At 36.7% G+C, this 21,844-nt stretch overlaps 1 protein-coding gene across 1 annotated transcript in view; it reads right to left on the bottom strand.

Moving 5' to 3' along the window:
- SNX29 (sorting nexin 29) overlaps positions 1 to 21,726 on the bottom strand; it is a 101,856-nt gene extending 80,130 nt beyond the window's left edge. Inside the window, exons 1-11 of the mRNA XM_053991739.1 lie at positions 21,674 to 21,726; positions 16,098 to 16,162; positions 15,144 to 15,196; positions 14,590 to 14,714; positions 13,311 to 13,491; positions 11,563 to 11,633; positions 10,463 to 10,711; positions 8,094 to 8,463; positions 7,230 to 7,348; positions 3,999 to 4,080; positions 3,421 to 3,503 (exon numbers count right to left, since the gene is read on the bottom strand). Of these exons, the coding sequence (XP_053847714.1) occupies positions 3,421 to 3,503; positions 3,999 to 4,080; positions 7,230 to 7,348; positions 8,094 to 8,463; positions 10,463 to 10,711; positions 11,563 to 11,633; positions 13,311 to 13,491; positions 14,590 to 14,714; positions 15,144 to 15,196; positions 16,098 to 16,162; positions 21,674 to 21,680 (1,405 nt within the window). The 5' untranslated portion in view covers positions 21,681 to 21,726. The remainder of the gene's footprint in view (positions 1 to 3,420; positions 3,504 to 3,998; positions 4,081 to 7,229; positions 7,349 to 8,093; positions 8,464 to 10,462; positions 10,712 to 11,562; positions 11,634 to 13,310; positions 13,492 to 14,589; positions 14,715 to 15,143; positions 15,197 to 16,097; positions 16,163 to 21,673) is intronic.
- Positions 21,727 to 21,844: the final 118 nt, after the last annotated feature.

Raw genomic sequence — 21,844 nt, forward strand, 5'->3', positions numbered from 1 at the left:
TTCATGCAAAATCTAGCTTCTAGAAAGCTTTCATAGGGTCACAGAGCATGAAATATATAATGCTTTGAGAAACACCTGCCAGTTTCCAGCAACCTCCAGGAAAGTCGTAAGTTTCACAACTCTTGTGCTATTTAGCCAAAGACTGGAGCAGTATGATTTGCAATCACCTGTTGTGAAGAATGAGCTGTAAGTGAAACCATCCCTCAAAGTACACAAGGTCATGCAGCCTCCTCTGCAATCCTGCAGATAGAGTATCAGGGTGGGCTGGGAGAAGTTTACAGGATTTTTTTTTTTTTAAATTTATTTTCATGAGTGAAAATTTACACAGATATTTTCAGAGACAAATAAGACTTCCAGCAGACTAGTTACATCTTAAATCAGAAGTCTGACCTTTAAAGACTTAAAGAGCTTGATGCTCCCTAAGCTGCCTACATGAACACCGCGTTTTAAGGCTTAATTTAGTGCTCAAAAACCTTGTAAATATTATCCTGTCATGTCACTATTCACAAGGCAAATTTTAGTAGGAAACAAATTGTGTTGCCCTTCTACTGCATAGAAGAGCCCTGGTGAAAACCAAGTCTGTAAACTAAACTGCAGCTTTCCTCTCCCTGATGAAATACAAACACCCTCCCTTCACAGCTGTGCTTTCAAAGAAAACACAAGAATTTAGTACCTGCCAGTGACCTGTGGCAACTGGGCTACAGAACAGGTCAGCAGCTTTTCAGAGGACACAGAAAGTACAAAAACATACACCTTATTCACTTACACAACCAGGATGAAAATATAACATGGAGGTTTGATTACTCAGAAAGTTCTTCAGTGAACATGAAAAGCTCAGGGATTTCTCAAGAATACATGAAAAAGAATGGAATGATGTACAGTGTTACAACCTTTCCTAACCTTTGTGGTGAAACCCAATTTTAAAAACTGAAGAAAATTATAGTGAAAAAACTAAATTACCAATTATTTCCTAAAAATAGTACTAAAATAGAAGAACCTCAGAGAGAAGAACATATGTCATCTCCTTCTAAAATAGAAGTTTTACAATTTATTCTTTTTTCTACTGCAAAAACAAAATGGAGAAAATTGTGCTGTTAGAACAGATTGTTTTGGTGAAAAACAATGCTGAAAATACAATCTTCCAATAGCAACTCTTGAAACAGTGTTGTTTGTGATTCAAGTACAACAAGATAAAGACAACTTTTTTTAAAAACTGAAATTACACAGTAGAGTAGATGCATAAATAGAAAACTTCTGACCAGCTTAACTCTTTATAAATTTGGTTATGACAAAACAATCTGCAAAACAGGGCTAGTTTTCAAATTATGCCTGACATAAACAGTAAAGCTCTGTGGATTTCTCTTCAGTGGTATTAGTATTTTTTGAGATATATCTGTGGCTAAGTTAATGTATACCTTACAAATGCATGGGACATAATTCAGGAAAATAATTTAAAATGGCAGAAATTTGAAATTACAGCTTCTCCTAACTTTCTAGCCTGCATATCAAAAGAAGTAAAAAAAGTTTAGTACTACACTAATAGGTTGGAAGAAAAGCAGAAAAAGAATATAATTTTTTAAAAATCCATTTCAGGCTTTGTCCTCAAAAGTAAGAAACACAAAAATCCAGTCACTGGAGACCTCACAGCTTTTCTCACTGCACTACTGCATTCCATTTTTCTTGCCTGATGTGTTAGAATCAGTTGCTATGCAACCAAGCTATAAGCCTCAGCATTTAATAATTCTTCTGCTAATTGCAATAGAGAGAAAGAGCTTCAGTGTCTGACTTTGTCATAGCACCGAATTCCTCCTGTAGAGAATCTACAACCAATAACAGCAAACTTGAAAAAAGCATTTTTATTCAACATACCCAAGATCACCTATTATAAAGGTAATCACTAATTCTATAAATGTATAGTCAGCTGAATTTTAATTATGATTATGATTATTTACTAGGTGTTCTACTACTTTATAGATGGGTTTGACATGCTTCCCACCCTTCCTTTCACCAAAGCCTTCTCTGAACTGGGAAACTAATGATAGTGTGCACACTTCTGTTGATCCTGTGTTTTCATTTCATTTACAAATTGCTAAGTATTGAGAATTGAAAACCTCCAGATTTTCTTTCTATTTTATAGCTCTTACCTACACTGGGAAATAACTGAGCAACTGAAGGAGACCAACTGCGGCCCCTGCTGGTACCTGACTCCCCTACAAACAGCAGAATCAACAGAGTGCAGGGGCACAGAAAACTGCCCTGTGCAATTCTCTGAGAGATAAATAAGAACAGGATGTTGTAGGAATAGCATTTGCAGGGAATATCTAGTGACCAAAGTATCACGGTAGCTAATAACAGTAAGTCCATTCCACACTTCAATTGGAAGTGTGAGAGTTCGAGGACTTTGAGACTCCTAGAAGTCTCAAGCTAGTTTGCCACTTCATGATGTACTTTGCAAGAACGATTTTTCAGCTTTGTAAAGCTCAGCCAGCAGACCAGTGCCAGAGCCTGAAACACTGTCCAGTGAAACTGCTTGTTTTATCTCTCTAACACATGTTGATACAGCATTTGAATATAACTTTAGAAAATTAGATTAGAATATCTTAAGATTTCATTCATTTTGATGATTGCATGAATCAATTGTAGAATCTTGGCTGCATCACTTCTAACTTTCCAAATGTCATAATTTAAAACTTGTACATATTGAAATTTATAAGAAGAAACAAACACACACCCAAGAGCTTTAGGAACAAAGCCAGTTCAGTTACAGAACATTCTGTACACTGAGGAACATAAACACACACTAGCTTACAAGCTTAGACATTCAGTTTAAGAACTAAGTCTCTGTTCTACAAGTGTATGCAAAGAAAAAAGATCAAATATATGATAAACCAATTGTCTGTGCTTCTATTAATCTACCTCTGCAGCAAAGACTATTTTATCCTGTCTAGCTCTGCTCTTAATACCACTGAAATGACTGTCCTCCCCCTTAATCTTAGAACTCATGTTTTGTGAAAGACTACATTTATGTTTGGAGCAGATTTTCTTATCAAAACCACATAAAGAGTGAGGTTTGTTGGTTTCTGACTAGCCATTAATGAAAACAGGCCAAATAAGCAAGACAACATCAGAAACAACCCTCAGTGTGTTCAGAACTTGTAGAAATTTAAAGATGTTAATCAAATCATTATTTTTCATTTAACTACTGAAGCCACATTTAATATAAGGATATATCAGCTGCAATGAAGCATACCCTGCCAATACATACATAATTTTAGAACAGTTATTACTAACATGACCAGCACATCAGAAATTAAGTGCTCCAAGACTCTCTAAGCAGATTTTATTGAAACAAAAATAGAAAGAGTTACAGGACTTTCAAAGTTATTTCCATCAATCTAGATACATCAAGGAAGTACTTACTAATTGTCATGGATTCTGGCACAGTGGCTGAAGGCAACATATTGCTTAAAGTATTCACTTGAGCTGGAGGACTGACTTCCACTCTAGTCATAAAAGCACAGTAAAATCAATATATGAAAACAAAATCCTGAATTCAAAACTTAAGAGAAAAGCATTCCAGAAACTAGAATTGTTATCCTATTCACTCATATTTAATCAAAATATGTTGAACAATCCTTTAATGTATCTCCTAGGAGTCTGATTTAAGCAGACACATAAAAATTCTGATTTAAAAGGCCATGGAGAATATAGTAAAAAATAACATAAAAACCAACATAAAACCTATTTTCAAAACCAAGAAGCCAAGTCTGTTATTTGACATGACTAAGTGATTTCCTTCAAGATAATTAGGAAAGTTCAGTGTATGAAACTGTGCAAAAAAGGCAAATGTAGGTTTTTTGCATTTGTCTTTCCAAACATATGCAGAAGTATCCTGATGAGTAGTTGGTTTTCCAGTACTAAGTGCATTAGCTAACAATAAGTTGGCAGCTACAGGGTGAAGGTTTTGTTCTTTTAGGACAAACATATTTGGCACATACCTGTAAGGAAGATCAGATCTCCTTGGAACCAGTTCTACCGGATGAACAGCATGCTCATGCCCCTCTCCATTCTCCAAGTTATCTAAAGTAGAATGCACAAGTATTAGCTTCCTTTGGGTTACATTACTCAAAAATAAAATAAAAACAAAAATCCAGAAGTTAGGTAGTTACCTTTTTAAAGAGAAACACTCAACTTGCTAAAGCTTTTAAAGACTTTTAATTCTTTCTCCAAAGTTGGCTTCTGCAAATTGACCCTGAATGCCAGCAGGATTGTAAAGACTCTTAGGAACACAGCCACCATAAAGAAATTAGTATTGCACAATTCCTAAATTATACTTGATATGTACAGAGTCACAAAGCTATGAGGAGACTTCTTCCTGAAGCTTTTGCGCAAGCCCCCAGAGTTGAAGCACCTCATGACACCTCATGCTCACTACAAATCTGGTTGTGACTTGCAGGAGAAGAATTTGTGGTTAGTCCCCAGCACGTGAAGCCTTGCAAAGACATCAGTGCTTTCTGTATTCCCAAGAGAGCACCATGGCTTTTCTCTAGCTCCTTACGTCCCTGTACCAACCATCAGGAATAAAAGAGATGAGATATTGTTTAAAAAGCATGAATAATGTGCATCTGTCCACAGATCCACAACTGTCGGCAGCAAAACATCCACATCGCTGAGCCTGTCATTGAGGAAGCTCAGGTGGAAACAAACAAAAATCGTATTTTATTGATGTGTTCTGCATCTCACTGTGTAAGAGCTACAAAGATACTATAAGACAATCCTAAATGGAACAGATTTAAAAAGCAGAAATTCTAGAAAATAAGTTAATGGGAAATAAAGTTATGTCAGAAAGTCTATGGAGGAGAAAAATTATTTTTGAAGCTGTAGAGTTTACTGAAGCTCAGTTCCTAAAATACATACTCCATTTTTGTTCCAAACAACTGCATTTTGATGGAGGCTTTCTCATTTCTAGTTACGTGGAGATATGATATGCCCTGACACATCCCTGGAGCACTGCAACAGATTAATACTGAAAACACATATTAACATACAACATTATAGATTATGCTATTTCAAATATATATGTGTGTGTGTTATTTATTGGCATTAAGACTTATAAACCAAAATATTGGGTTAAACTATGTATTTTACAAGAGCTCATTAAGCTCATGTTTTAATAAAAATATCAGGATAATAATGAGCTTGCCAGTTAGTGGGCTAGACTGTCCTCAGAATAAGCTACTGCATGTTCCTTCTGACATCATTCATCCAGCACAAGTGCAACTCCCAAAGTCAAGCAAACAAGTGCCTAAGGCAGCTTTCAATCTCAGCAAATTGTCAGTGTGGCTGAGGAGAGGGTGCCTGGATCCGTGTGTATCCCTGTCCCTGACTGGCTTGGCCTTGGGCTGTGCAACGGGCACTTAGTGCAGCCCTCCCTGCACGCTCCATCAGCTCCTCCTGCTCAGAGAGCTGGGATCAGACCAGGGAGTGGGGTCTGGGGGGCTTTCCTAGCACTGATGAACTGACTCCCTTCACCAGCCCAACGCTGAATCACTCTCACTTGCATGACAGACGACAAAGAGGGACAGAAGGAGGACTAAAAATAACTGTCCTGTGCCCAGAAGGGATCTGAACGGGCCTGTTGATCATCTCCAGTAGGCTGAGCATTGCATTTAAAACAGTTCTGAGATAAAGCAACACAAAACAAGGGGCTTTGGTGTCTTCTTAGTAAGAGTAAGCCCCTGGGACAGCTATGGATAAGATGCATACAGATATATACAGATGTCCTCTTTGGTCATCTGCCTCCAGAACTAAGTCTTGGCTTGCACTCATGATTTTTGATTTCAGATCAAAAACCCCAGCTCATGCTCCTGATGCCTCGTGACATCTACTGACAGCAACTGTGAGCTCCCATTCCACACACCACCCCCCACAGACAGGAATGGATTCTTGTATTCCAGATTTCAATCTGTGGATGTTCCCCAACAGTTTCTGTTTTGTATTTAAGAGATCACAATGCCACAAACTACTCAATGTTTTCTAAATCCATTCCTTTGTAAATTGAAAAATATGGCAGTACAAGAAATAATTTAAAATGTCCTTTTTTTTTTTCTTTTAACCACTGGCATTTCTTATGAGGTACATATTTTAAAATACAGCAGAGGGCAGTGCAGCATTATCTTATGATTCACATATGTGTCACTGAACTTACACAACCGAATTACACTTTTTTACAGGCCTTCAATCAAAACTCCATTTAAACTCTTGGATGTATAATGTGTATACAAAAAATACAAAATATCATTTGAATACCACTGAGAATTTTTTAAATACTTACTGACATGAGTATACCCAAAGTTCAGTGGTTTATGAACAGCTAGAAAAATATCAGCAGGGTGAATGGGAGGGCTGGTGGACCTTTTTGTTTGTCTTTGGTACTAATACAAATACTGTAAAAGCACCAGGTCTTCTTTTCCATTCCTTTAACCATTTCTATTGCTTGCTTCAAATGGTCCACGTCATTTTGACGTGCCCCTCACTGCATACAATATTGCAGCTGAGGCCACAGCAGAGCCAATGGAGCTTACATTTACAAATTACACACTCATTTATGCACAGCTCTGTTAAATCACTATCAGCTTGTAACCTGCAGAAAACAATTTGAGGATACTGGCACATGAAAATTTAGATGTGAGCTGGCAACTGGTGCTCACAGCTCAGAAAACCAGTCTTAGAATAAATGATCTCTGCAGATCCCTTCCAACCCAAAGCATTCTACCGTTCCCATATCCTGTTCTGAGCAACTATTTCCTAGTCAATCACTTCTTATCCTGTATTTCAACAACTAACAGCTTCAATTAAACTGCTTCTAGCTGCTCTCTAATCTGTCAAGATTAATTTGAATTCAATTTCTCAAACACACTTGGAGCTTCTTGCAGCTTAGAGGTATCTAGAAAACAGATATGGATACTTTTTATACTGCTATCATAAGCTTCAATAAAATACAAGACCACAGCTTAATCCCAATAAAACTCTGGTTTATTTTGACATTGATAACTCCCCCTTAACTAAGTAACTACTTAAATGGAGAACTCTGATTTAGACCTAGAATAAATTTGAACTTTTTATCCCAGTTGTGCAATATCTCCCATGTCTGTACAACCCTGTTATTTCTTACCATTGTCCCATGCTAGAATAACGGTTGTTGGAATTCTGTGAATTCAAATGCCCACCTGCTTGGGAGTAAGAGCCAACAGCACTGACAGGAAACAGAACATCTGAGTCATCATTCAGGACCTGCAGAGGACTCCAACTGCATATCTGAGAATTGCATGTGACTATTTCATGAGGCCTATTTAGAACAAACAAACAAACCAATCTATTTATACAGCCAGTATTACTGTTTATAATGCTTATATTTCTTTCAGAGATACCACTGCAAGAAAAATCATTATTTCAATCTGCCTGCCAATTTCTTGGTCAGCCATACATTAATTCATTAAAGACCAGACATTCTAAAGCAGATGAGACAAGCAGTGTTTGTCTTTTTCTCTAAACAAATTTTTGTCAGAAATAAAGAAAGCATATCAGTATCTAAAATTATTCTTTCTCTCTCAGTTTTGTCCTGCCTTGTTGAACTGTCTACACTCTGATGTAACAAGTTTCCTCTGTTTAAAGCACACATTTTTATTGAGAAGCCAGAATAGCATTGTTATCATACTAAGAATAAGGAAACATCAAGTAGGCCAAAACTATAGCCTGGCTGTATCATGCCACAGTTTTGACAACTGAGAACTTCAAGAACAAGAAGTCTCAAATGTCAAAATTTGGGGTTGCAGTGAAACTTAGAAGCAAAATATCATCACTGCAGTGGCCCACATTGCTTAAACAGTAAAAAGGAAAAAAAAGGGAAAAAAAAAAAAAAGGGAAGGAAAAAAAGGGGGGAAAACTGTGGGGGATGAGGAATAGGGCAAAAAAAAAAATAGAGAAAATCTATAGTTCAGTTCAACACATGAATTTGCAGTAACCATAAAAGAAAAGGAGGAGTGGAGGGGAAGCATGGGAAGTTTACCACTATGTCCTGCACCAATACTTACTTTTCAGAAGCTTCAGTTCCAACTACTGTGCCTTTATTTCCTAATGATTTTCCATACAGCTCATCCTCATCTGCATCTTCATCATCAATGCTCTTCACATCCAGTTTCTGGTATTCATACTCTCCATTCATGAATACTGAATTGTTCTTCCACGAATGGTTACTTTCACTCCCATTCAGATTTTTTCCCAGAGTGCTTTCAGATGAAGACAATGCAAGAACTGAAGATCTGTCTACACTCTCCTCTGAACTTTCTCCTGTAATCAGAGTCTTTGTGCAATCCCCCAAGTTTTGCTCATCTTCCTCTTCATCAAATGAGATAATATTAGTCACTCTCTTCTTCTTTTTTCGATCTTTTTTGTATTTTAAATCTAGTAGTAATACAAAGTTTTTACACAGTTTAGAAATAATATATGAAACCTGGTTTTTTCTTAAAAGAGCTCATGTACTAAATTACTCTAGTCAAGAAAAAAACTTAGATCTACCTGGCATTCATTATCTTTCCATACACATAAGCTTTAAATCTCTAATTACCTGCTTTATTTTATATGTCTTACTTAATTGAGATTTTAGAAGATATTCTGGAGATGCATTCATGACATGATTCAATTGAAGCTGGAAGAAAAGTTCTACAAACCCATTAAATTAAATTTAAAATAATAAGTTAGCCTTCCTGTCACTTCCTCCTATGGATTACACCTAGTATATAATGCAGAGCAGGTCTGCACAACAGAGAAAACATGAAGTTCAGAGGAAAAACTAAGAACAAACTCACAACACAAACAAAATCCACAACCTGCAATCAAATAGTTTTGTCTATACTCTAAAAATTGAATATTCAGCTTTCAGCTAATTAGCTCTTGTTCTAGAAATACACTGAAATTCTCTCTGATTACACCAGATGTATTCAGTGACAGCACTTATTTTTACACTATTACCTACTCTCACTGAATCTGATGTGCATGTGAAGATAAATGCAAAGCTGAAGCACTCCAAAAAATATCAGAAATCTACTCACCAAGACACCTCACACTGGGACCAAATTGCTTTGTTTAATTCAAGTCCAGCTGTTACATATCCACAAAACACACTAACATACTTTTAAAAGGATGTTAAAACCCATTCTGGTTGCAAATAGAATTACAATAAAGAACACAGACTTTAATGGAAACATCTGACTTGCTCTAATGTTCCACATATAATTGCATTTGAACAAACTCAGTTTTTTTAAAGTGACATTTCAGACATTTCATTGGAAGTTGTACCTTTCATGTCCTGTATATACATGTGCTGTACACATCAGGTACATCATGTTCTGGAGTCATATGCACCATATGGACAATTACTGAATTCTTTCATCTTGCAAGGCTATTCTATACTAACAAAGTTATCCCAAGTCAAGTATCACCTACGATTTTAATCTCATTTAAGTCTATACAACAAAAGCTTTAGCACAAGTTTGTTCTAAAAACCATGTTTTAAGACAAAGTCTATTTTAAATGCCAATAGAAAATTGATTTTATCTCAACTTCTCTTCCTACCAGATTCTCATGTGGGGTTTGTGCCTTTTTATCATAATCAAAACAATTTATAGCCTAAACTCAAACCTTGTTTCTTAATTGAAAAGCACATAAATCTTCCTGCTGTTTTGTACTTTTATAAAGCAAAACAAAATTTTAGCTCAACTTTTAGAAACAAAGATAATAAAATACTATTTTCTTAATTTTGGAACCAAAAATATATAGGGAAAATCACATTTTCCTTGACTGATTTCAAATAATAAGAGATTAAGGCTTTGGGTCTTTGTTAGTAACTAACATCATACAAGCTGGCTGTAACACTAAGCACTCAAAAGGTCACGAGTGTATGAGTAAATGTTCATTTTGGCAATTATCTGCTTTGCATAGGAATTCAGACTGTAAACACAGTCACTACTTGAAGCAGTTTACAAGCTAAGATTTGTATCTGATATTTAACAAAAGATATAAGTTACTCTATGTCTGACTGGCAAGGTGGCAAAAGACAACATTAAAAATGAAAAATCATTACATCACAAACTTCAAAGCATAATTTTATGAACAAGAAATCGAAATTCAGGTCACAAACAAAGCACTACCAATAAAACAGTTCAGCCTCCCTCTCACAGTGATACAAGAATGCTGAAATACACAGATACCATCCAGTATTCACATCCAATATTTCCAATTTCATGCTTTTTAATTATACACTCAACTGGTTTGTATGCACAGTGCACTTATTTTTAAGACTTCTGCTCTACAATAGTACATTAAAAGTAAATTAAAAAGTTATTTAAACACACTTGAATATTTCCTAAGTTTCTGAGTGGCACTAATATTCATAGAAGCTTACCAGCATTTACATTCCTGGACAGAACAGGCAGTGGGTCAGAGTCCTGGTCAGGTTTTATGAGAATGGAGACTGCAGACGAGGCAGTGATCTCCCGCAGGAGGCTGCTGACACCCTGAGTGGACTCCTTCAACAAGGAAGTTACATTTTGTGTGGATTCCTTCAACAAATCTGACACAGTGGGTGTGCATTTGCTCTGCCCATTTAAATCCTTATTATCAATGTTGATAGCAAAAAGAATGGAGTTCAGACCTTCAGATAAAAGAAAGGGGGAAAAGAGACCAGAAATGCACCATAAACTTCACATGCAAGTTATGAACATAGAAGCTAAAGATTAATGAAACTGTGACATGGAAAACATTTTTCCCAAAAATTTCCCACAGTTCCCAATGCATGAATTCTTATTCTTTCATGTACCATTCATTCCTTTCTAGATTATAGTCAAGCTGATGCAATCAGTTCTGAATTCTTCTTGATGGCTGTTCAGCTGCACATTAAATAATCAAAAAGTACTGTGAAAAAAGACCCTTTTCTTTAAACCCATTTCATTGCAATTTTACTATTTGTTGGTTCTTATATTCTATTAGCAAAAACACCTGAGAACCTTGTCTTGCAGAATGAAGCATGTGACTAGGTATCTGAAAAAAGGTGTATAAAAGGTAATAATACATCACTTCTGTGGATGAACTCTAGGAAAGTAAATTATTTGTTATCATTCCTTACTCTTACTCTCCTTACCTGTATTTACCTGTAATTTTGATCTTACTATACAATTCCATCATTACTCTTTTCTAGCCAGGAATAACCCACTTTGCTTCTCTAAATAGCACTGGTTTTAAGTTAGCCTTGACTGCTGAAGAGATAAAAAAATTGTGTGGAAATTTTTTTAACTGTAGGAAGGCCAGATCCAGGATTTTAACAATCCATCAATTCATAGCATAAATTGCCCTAATACGTTGACTGCTCACCCTGACCGTGCCTCTGACACACATTCTCCACACAAACAGGGTGTATTAGACAAACTCCTCACAAGCAGAAACAGATGCAACATCCCAAAATGCAGTAGTTTTCCAAGAGCAGTTATACTGGAGAGAAAGCCTTACCAGCTGCCATTGTAGGGATCATGCTAGAACGTTCTTCATCCATCATAAAAGACCAGTCTTCATAGAAGACACTGTAATTTAAAAGGGGAAAAAAAAGGACATGCAGTGCTATAGTAATATATTCTTCACTTCTGAAAGACAAAAAAGCTCTGAAGAATAAGTAAGGACCACCCCAAAGGAAGAAATTTTATATAACAGTTAATTCCCTGTAGATTCTGAAATTGGTAACTGTTCAGATGGTTCTAAAAAGACATGCTAAAGAGTATTTTTTTCTTTCGTTTTAGCTCTGCACTTTTTTCGGAGAAAAAAAGCCACTCAAGATCTGGGGGTTTATACTGCATTAGCAATCACAGCATCTCTATATACCTATTGCTATCCATGTTCTGTATAAGCTTAGAACACATGACCACAAAACAAAAAGGTTCCTTTTATCTTGAGCAACCTGCTCTGGTGGAAGGGGTCCCTGCCCATGGCAGGAGGGTTGGATTACACAATCTTTAAGGGTCCTTTCTAACCCAAATCCTAGTATTCTATGGTTCTGTGACCTGTTTCAATATCCAAACCCACACCAATTACCCTAAAGAGTTAGGGTAAACTATGAATTTGGATGTAAAAAACCTGTAATTTTTCACAGTGAACACATAAATTTAGTAGTTCTAACTCTAGTTCTTTCTAGTAGCAGAATGCTGTATTTTTACTATCAACATTCAGTTAATTAAACAACAAAACAGATAGAAAATCCTCAATCTATATATTAAACAACTCTGACAAATTCATTTCAAACTTTCCAAAACATATAATTGGGGATGTAAACTGATCCTGTAAATCCCATTGGAATTTGGGTAACATTTAAGTCTTAAAAATTCTGGAATAAACCTTTTTAGAAATAGCATTACAATGCAGTGTGCTGATAATCCTGATAGTCTGCAAGTATTGCTACTTGAGATTAATTAGTGACATAGCAATCCAAGTCACTAATTTCCTAGTGGTTTTCAGACCTCTTTCTTATTTCATTTGTCTTTATTTGATTTCTCCAAAGTCTTTTTTGCAAGAAAGCTACAGATGACTGGAACAAACTAGAAATGAAAAGGAAGTAACAATGAACTCAGCTTGGGCAATAATCTTATCCACTAGATCCATTAATCAATGCAAATGAATAAAATGCCTTTCTGCTGAATCCACTGGACTTCATCAACCGGTTTGAGCAAGCTCAACAATTACTGATTAAAAAAGGAAAACACCTCAAGTTTTCATAGAGAAAAGAAGTTGAAGCCATAGGAGAAAAAGGCAGGATTTCACAACGTGTAGTAAGTTATTCTCAGTAACTGTAACAAAAGATTCACAAACTGCTACCTAACCACTTCCCAGTGATCTGCAGCTGCAGCTCCCCACTGCTGGAGCTCTGCAATTACAGGATCTCCAAAAGGTAACAGGCAATTACCACTGATGAATTGAGATCAGACACAGCTGCAATTGTGTACTATTTTAGTGGATTGAGAGAGGCAGCTTAAAGCATGGTGAGGAAAACTGTTGAAAGAACAGGAAAGGGATTTAGAGGTCACGTGTTGATATAGGCACAAGCCACTACCTTAATGGCTGACAAAAATTTTTAAAAATGATGTTAAATTACTTGACAGGCATAGCAATTACTATGGGGTACTACTACAGCTGTGGCTTTTGGTTGGTTGCCTGGAGTTTCAGACATTGTCAGTACACTTCCTGCATTACAAAAGTATCAGATCCAGTACCTGAGGCGATTCTTATCTGCAAGCAGCATATGAACATATCTTTCCAGGGAATGTTCATTCAGAGCACAGCGCAGCCAAGCCCGGCCTCTGCCAATGTCTGTAGTGATGGCCTTCAGAGAGTAGAAGCGCTGCAGCTCATGTCTGTTCAGCACTTCCTTCACATAATACCAGAACACTGGCTCTGGAATTTAATCATTGATAATAACAATCATGACAACCACCCTACCAATAAAAGCACTAAGCTCATACCTGAATACATTTACATGTAAATTTATAAAACAAACAGGTAACAATATAACTTTTTTCAAAGGTGAATCATTTACTCTCCTCATGCAACCCACCAGTTAAATAAGTTATTTATTCCTACAGAACTCGGGCTATTTAAGCACTTAGAACTTTTCACATCATTGAAAAAGCCACACAAATTAAAGGATTCAATCTGACACTTTTACATAGAATTCACATTTAAGCTAGTATTTTATCCACAGGTTCATATGTTCAACTAGCAACACATTATGGAAGGGAAAAGATTTCTTTAGAACTCTATGTTACTGCTGATGTGAAATGTTGGAAGGCAGGTCCAAAGGAACAGGTAGCTCCAGAATTTGCAGACATGCAAATAACAAATTCACGTTACTTTAGAAAACAGAAGTGTTCCATTTAAACAGCAAAAATATCTCTTTCCATTAAAACACTTTCTGTGTGCTTTTCTCAAATATTGATTAAAACTGATCAGTATCTTAATATAGTTCTGATTAAAGAAAAGAGAAACATCATGGTGAAGAGAAAAATAAAGGAATCTTCTCTTTCAATGTGGAGAAAGCAATAAAAACCAACCAATACAAGCAATATAATTTTTCTTTCTAAAATTACATCAATAATTAGAAGGTAAACATATCTGACCTGGATAGAATATGGCATTTAAAGAACTGCGTAAGACAATGTCAAGAATGAAAAACTGGTTTTAAAAACTTAACAGCTCAATTACACAACCCTGATCCCTGCCAGAATTCAAAAAAAATTTGCCACTATACATGATGCAACAGTGGGAAGCGCAGATTTCCTAACCACAACATTTCCAGCGAAACATGGAATGCAAGTTCAGCTAGACTGAGAAGCAACAGTCATTTTCACTGCTACTTCTACAACACATCAGGTGTAAAGTATCCTACCAACAATCTGCAGTTTGGTGCAATGCTTAAAACTTCTTTTAGAAATTAAATCACTTGACTGAACATAAGAACTAATTAAAACAGGATAGCTATAATTAGCAACTTACCTGTTTCAGTTTTGCTGGAGAAACCTGCTGCCTGTTTGATTGCTGCTGCTGTCAGTGCTAATCCCCGGCTCCTCCTCAGGCCATGCTGGAACACAGCTTCAAACTGAGCACACAAACACGTCACTCTGCAACAGAATTTTTAATGGAACTCATGTAAAAGGAACTATGAAAAAACCATGGTGAAAATCAACTATGTTGATTTTTTTACAGCAACTTTATTCCAGAGCTCTGAATAGGAAATGTAAAGTGAACCATTATAAGCAGTGAAAGATCCCTCCTATGCAGTAATCTCATTATTTGCCAGCAGTATAATCTACTTATATCCACAGTCTCAGCATAATGATTGAAAGCTGAGGCTCAGGTTACATTCAGAAGAATTGGCAATCAATTTGAGAAATCACCCTCACCTGCTAGAGGGGTTGTTAATTATGTTATTTCAGCTTCAGATCACCTACCTTTCATGCAATGTAACTTTTTGAGCATGAAAATATTTTGTGCCATATGTTTTATGTCATGATGCAAAATCTAAGCATGTTATTCTTAGACTATTTTACCTGCTATCTGAGTCTGAAGCAATTTCTTTTCTTCCTCCAAATCGTATTTGACACTGCAAAACACAGATTTTAAGAAATTTTAAGAAAATTTAAGAAATTTTGTTACACTAAATAAATTCAGTTTTCGGAACTATTTCTACATACGAAACAAATTCATATCAAAAAAGGAAGCAGCACAAAATAGAGCATTGCAAAATACAGCCTGCATCCAAGAAGTGCTCTAGAGCATCATGTTACACTAATGGGCTGCTCTCCCAGTTCAAATAGATCCTCGCTAGCCAGAGCAACACACCTGCAGGTCCTTCAGTAAATTGAAAACTGAGTGGAAATTACTACTTTTGAGTTTCAAATGTGCACCCACAAAACCAAACATTGCTCCCACCCAGCTCAGTGCTACAATTACAGAGCCACTCTTCAAAAAGCATTTCACTGGCTTACTTCTGAGGAATTCTTCTGCCTCCCAAGCTCTCCCAAATTGACTTCAGTCTATGAAATTCTACTTGCTGAAATTCACATTAACACAAATATAGACATATATGTATAACTCACATCTTTACATGTATTTTAACCATTCACTAACAATCTAGTGCAAAGAAAAGAAGATGCTACTCTAAAACATTAACTAAGTTAGACTTTGCAGTATACTGCAATTTAGTTTAGTCATATCAGGATTACAAGAACATATATTCCTAATATATATTGTATAGTATTACATATATTTAAAACAGATCTATTACAAATATAACCTGTCCAGAACCAGAATTTTAAATAAATACTGCACAGTAGTTGTTTGCTAGCAGACAAAAACTCAGTTGTACTATGAAAGCCACGATTTCTTCTTTGTTTCCTTTTCTTCTTTTTCCTTCTCTTTGTTAAAGAGAAAGCAAAGACAGTCCCTGCTAGTAGTGACAACCCTGAGTAAGCCACTGCAGAAATGTCTGTTGGATTTCTCACCTGTTTAACTGCATCTAGTAGCCGTTCTAGAAGAAATTGCCTTTTACTGTCGTTGGTCTGTGAACCTGAAATCCAACAAAATCATATCATTTTAAAATAAATTGTTTTTTAAAACACATTTGGGCCAACACAAACATCTTTCTTTTGGGTCCTGAAAACTTTCTTCCCATGCCAATTATTCCACTAAATTAACTAATGTATTTTCTCTAAGTAAAATGATGCAGTATAAACTATGCTTTGAGGCTTCAAGTAGCCTTTCTCTAACAGGCAGCAATACTGTTTCAAATATCATCTTGATTCTTATTTTAGTACCATTTTGAAGATATATTTCACCAGTACCGAATACAGAATAATTAGTCAAGCTGATCACAGCTTGCCCTGAGCTTCTTAGCACAACTATCAGTGTAGTACAGCATCACAGCACTAGAAAATAATGGAAAATAAGAATGAGACACCAGGAGTATCTTCTTCTTCTTACTGTCAAACCTTACTGCAGAAAGAGCTTTAAGTCAGGTGAACAGACAGCAACTGTTACAGTAAATACCTTAAAATTCAACTACAGCATAGTTCCTCTGATTAACACCTATAAAATCTATTTCCTTACTATATAAGGAGCTATGCAAGACAACCTTTAACTTCTCAAGCTATTTCAACAATAACAATACTTTGCTTGTTGGAATATCCTTTATAAACTCCCATGAATATGGTAAAATTTATTCTTTTAGATAACCTACATTGCCTCTGTAATTTCTTTAATCTCAGCTTAAGTTCAAGACATCCACCAGAAACCTCTGTGACCTCTCTGGAGTTTAAGTCATTCTATTCTCCTTTCTCTTTCAAAGAGCATACAACTAATGTACATATGGACTGAAAGCCAATTACCCAAACTCTGCATGAGCAAATTCCTCCCAACACTGAAAATCAAACACCACACACTAGCAAAGAGAGATGACATCAAAGATATATGCTTCCTCTTGCTATCCAACAATGGGAGGTCCAAATCCCAGAATTTCCTATCTTCATAATCCCATTCAAAACAGTTTGCTTTTAAACCAGCAGGAAACAACAGAATTTGTTCAAATGATTCTGCCTTTAAATACATATACTCATATGTATTTAAATATGAGTATATAAATATACATTATACTGATATAATGTATTTTATATATTCATATTAATATATAAATATATTAATAGAATTCATATTCCATATAGTTTCATATATTCATTAAACAGAAGAAAACCCCCACAGTATGTCAGAATAATGAAAACAACAGGGAAAACATGCAAACATAGCTGCTAACTAAGCTTCTCAATGCTGATTTTGCTGATTACAGGGCATTTTCAAGAATTTGTTCTTCCCATTTTGAACTCTGACTCAAACTGTGCAGACATGTGATGTGTGAGGTCTGGGGCTGTTACTCAAGCACTCCAGTGCACACAAACAATGTTCAGTGCCAGCCCAGGACTCCAGGAACAAAACCCACTCCAAATGGGTTTTAACGTCCTAACAGCTATGCCAGTTATGCCACTGTGAAGATAAGGCTAAATTCATATAATCCCTACCATTCCACTTTGTGCTCCTTCAGAGATTACAATTTATTAAACAATATTCAATGTTCTTACCATGCATACATTGCCATAATGGAGATGTATACATGCCTTTGTATCCATTTGCTTTATAATAAATCACATCACCATAAAATAAGGAAAACAATCCCAACTTTTAGAGCAACCTCTCATGTTCAGTAGCACTGAATATACACAACTCTGCAGATTTTCTCTGTTTTTTCAAAACTCATTACTCTTACAGTCTTACACTACCCACATACCTGCAAGAAGAGGCATAACACAATATTTCTCTTTATATTAACAGCCTGAGACAACATCAGAACAAATGTACGCCATTAATAATTTCATGACCAGAAAAACATCTATCAAATGAAAATATTAGTAGGTGGGCCAAGTTTGTCTTCCAAATGCAATACATGTTAGTTTTTAAATTCACATCTCTTTGGACTCTTTGTATCTATTTGGTAACAGAAATGGTTTGCAACTAGATTCCAAACTATGATCAATATAAAAAAATGCATATATACAGAATACCTACTGATGTTCACTACACTAATTAATGTTCTAAACCATTAAAGCATGTGATACCAAACAGCCTTAACTTTACACAGACTGAGTGCAATGTGTATTTTCTCTTTATTTTACTTGTAAATTTGCACTAACAATTGTGACTGCAGGAGATTACAAGCAATAATTCCTGAAGCAGTTCAGATCACTCTCACCACTAAAAGGGCTGTAAGGCCACATAATGTGTCTACTGAGGGCTTAGCTGAGCTTTCTCTTCAATGCAAATCCTAAATTCTTCTACTGCTGTTGCTTAACAGAAATTTTACAAGGTAGAAGGAAAAGAATACTCACAAAGTCTAATTTTTTAAAAAAAATTCAAAGATTAAGTTGTGTCTCTTTTCATGCTGAGGGTATATTTTTCTTTGTAACAAGCCAATAAAATATGGTACTACTTAGTGATGGCTTTGTTTCCAGTAGGTGGAAGGTAAAAATAAATCTCTACTAACTCTACTGAAGATTTAGCTCTTTCACATTTTCATTTTCTAAACTAAGTCTTCAGAAAAAAAAAAAAAGGCATATTTTCAGACAAGAGCACCAATTAAGTGTGATCAACTCCAGCTGATTTAAAGACTAACAGTGTTATTACAAACTGACTAAAATACCCGTCTCCTGAATTCAGAATAGCAGTAAAAACTGCAGCAACACACATAAAAATACAAAACAGAATGCATAAAACCAGCATTACTCAGAAAAAGGCTGTATTTAGACTATTGCAATAAAAAAGGAAGTTCATACAAGACTCTAAAAATAATTATGAAAACATAAGTATGAGGTTGAAAAACTAAGAAACTTCAAGAGACTCCTACCACCAACATCTACTCAGTCAAAAAGGGTTTAAAATAGGCTCAGGTGCTGCACCTGCCTCTGTGACCCTCTTCATTTTCTGTAGTTCAAGGTCATGCTTTCCTATTTTTAAAACAAACTTCTCTCCATACTCTGACACAAACATCCACACCTACAGCAGCAGCAAACTGGCATATAAGTAAAGGCAAGCAGGATTTTCATCCACGTCTTACTAGGTAAAGCCCTCTTCAGCACCACATGTAGTATATAAGTAAAATAAATAAATCTCATATTGCTCTTATATAACTTGCATTTATGTCCTAAATGCAACATTTCAGATTGCAAGCCCTTTTGCTTGCTCTAATGCAGGTTCTGATGGCACAAGTTTAAAATAAAACACGGACCTAATTGAAATCCTACCTTATACTACATTATTATGATTCTACTGCTTATTTCCCCCACCACAAGTTGCACTTTTAAGTTTTCTGAAACTGTCATTAAACAAATGACAACACCCCCAATTCTTGACAAGCACATAAATCTTGTATCCTTGTATTATTTGCCTTTAAAGTTTAGCCTACTCAGCACTGTAGAATAAAATATGAGTATGTAATTAGTAAGCAGCATTAGTAATATTAATGTGAGTCTTACATCAACAGGAATTTACCTTCACATCCACTAGAAATACACTGTAGCTAAAGAAAACAAACATTAACCATAATTATAGCCATTAAGAAGTGCTTCCATCTATATTTTAGGAACACCTCTGTTAGTTAAAAGGCCTACAACTGGGCATAGAAGTACAGGCAGTGCTGTTACAGGCAATAAAAGAAGGATATGGTTAAAACTGATGAGATGTTAAGATCAGCCATCTCCTTTATCTGAAACAAGCATGATAATGATAGATATTTCTCTGTTCTGATCAGTTTGACTTATTCTAGAAAAACACTGTACAGCATTGTGTAACAGTACTGTTTGTCAAAGTGCAACATTAGGGGTTTTTTTTGTTATCTTGCTGTCTAATTGAAATTGTTGGAAAAACCTTATCATTCTTGGCAGGGGCTATATATGAGTGGTTACTATGCAAGTGAACCACTACTGTTAATGTCACCCTAGGCTGTATTTTAAGTAATTAAATGTTTCTTTTCTCATAAACATGTATCTCTTCATTGTCTTAAAAAAAAATATTAAAGGTAACAAAAATAACTACACCATGAAGCTTTAGGCCACAGGAGGTGTTACCTTGCCTTCTGAGTCACAGAATCCAAATAGAGCTCTCAAAGATTAGTCTCCTAGGAAGATTAAGGCTCTAATTTGCATAAATTTGCACAAGGCTATTCCCAGATTGAATTTGAAGGGCTGAGGTTTTCCTTATGAAAATGATGACTCTTATAAATTTTGTAATTAGGATTTAGTTTACATTATGTCAAGATCTGAAACATTTGAGAAACTTTCTTTTCCCATGCTTTGAAAGATTTCACTGTTACTTGCATTTTTCACAAGCAGTTTCCCCATTATAATCTTTTTTTTTGCCTCATCTCTTCCACAAAAATCTTCTATTTTCTTCCTACCGTAAAGGTGAGAATAAAACAGAGAAAAATACAAGTGAAGTGGTCTTATTTTTCAGTTCACTTTCAGAAATGTCTGCTCCCCACAAAACATGTAGCATTTAGTTTGTCCAGTTAATTCCTCATTTTTTATTACTGCCTTTGGCAACAAAGATCACCGTGTGTTAGATCAGGTTGGGAGATCAATACGTGATCCAATCCTCTGCTGCAGAGTGTTGTCTGCAACTTCCACTGCTGAACATGTACAAAGAGACACATCATAGTTTTTACTAAAGCACCTTCCTTCTCAAAAAGCCTCAAACAAATCCTTGCCGATGTGTTTTAATACATATCAAACAAATACCACTTATCCTTTACTTCTACGAGAAAAGTCTGTTAGAATTTTCATCTCTATCCTAACAAATAACTCTCCATGCTTGCCCATTCAAGTGGATCTGTTTCCTCCAGTCCGGTAGTTTATGGGTCATAAATCGCATACAAAGCTTCAAGTATTTCCTTTACAAAACCTCAGAAAGCTCGCGATTTAGCACTCATTTACTCTCAAGATTTAGCACAGCCCCCGCACCGCTCTCCTCTACCACAGAAATTACCGCATCCAGACACGTCCTCACCGGGACCCAGCTAGGGACACAGCAACAGGGGCCCTTTTTCCACAAGCCGTGGTTCTCACCTCTCCCACCGACTGCATGCTCCTGAATTCATATTTTTAATTTTTTAACTCCTATTTTCTCTTGGTCATTTATTTCCTCACGAATATTTCCTATGATTTTGCACAGCTGAGGCAACACAGATGCCCGAGCCCAGCATCACTTGTCCTGTGAGCTAGCGTCACCCTCAAGGGCAGGATTTAGGATTTAAAACGGGGTAAAACACCACTTCGGGGGAACTAGGGGAGCCGGAACGAGGAACGGGATGTGGCGATAAGAGACCCAAGTGTCCCGTGCCTCAGCACGGCACCAGGGAGCAGCGAGGGGAGAACGAGGGCAGCGTCACTCCCGCCCGGGCCCCCCGGGCACGCTCTGCCCGCGCCAGCCCCCACAGCGCCCGGCGGGCCCGGGGCGGAGGGGCCGGCCCGGCCGCACTCACCGCTCATGGTGCCCGCGGGGCTCCGTCCGCCGGAGCCGCCGCTCTTCCGCACAGCCACGGCCGGGCCGGCAGCCACCGCCCGCCCCGGAACCCGCCCGGCGCCCCGGAAGGTAAACACGGCCCCAGGAGCGCCGCGGTGCGCTTCCCGGCCCGGGGCTCCTCAGCGCGGCT

Source organism: Vidua macroura, chromosome 16 (assembly GCF_024509145.1).
Source record: "Vidua macroura isolate BioBank_ID:100142 chromosome 16, ASM2450914v1, whole genome shotgun sequence".
Classification (NCBI taxonomy): domain Eukaryota; kingdom Metazoa; phylum Chordata; class Aves; order Passeriformes; family Viduidae; genus Vidua; species Vidua macroura.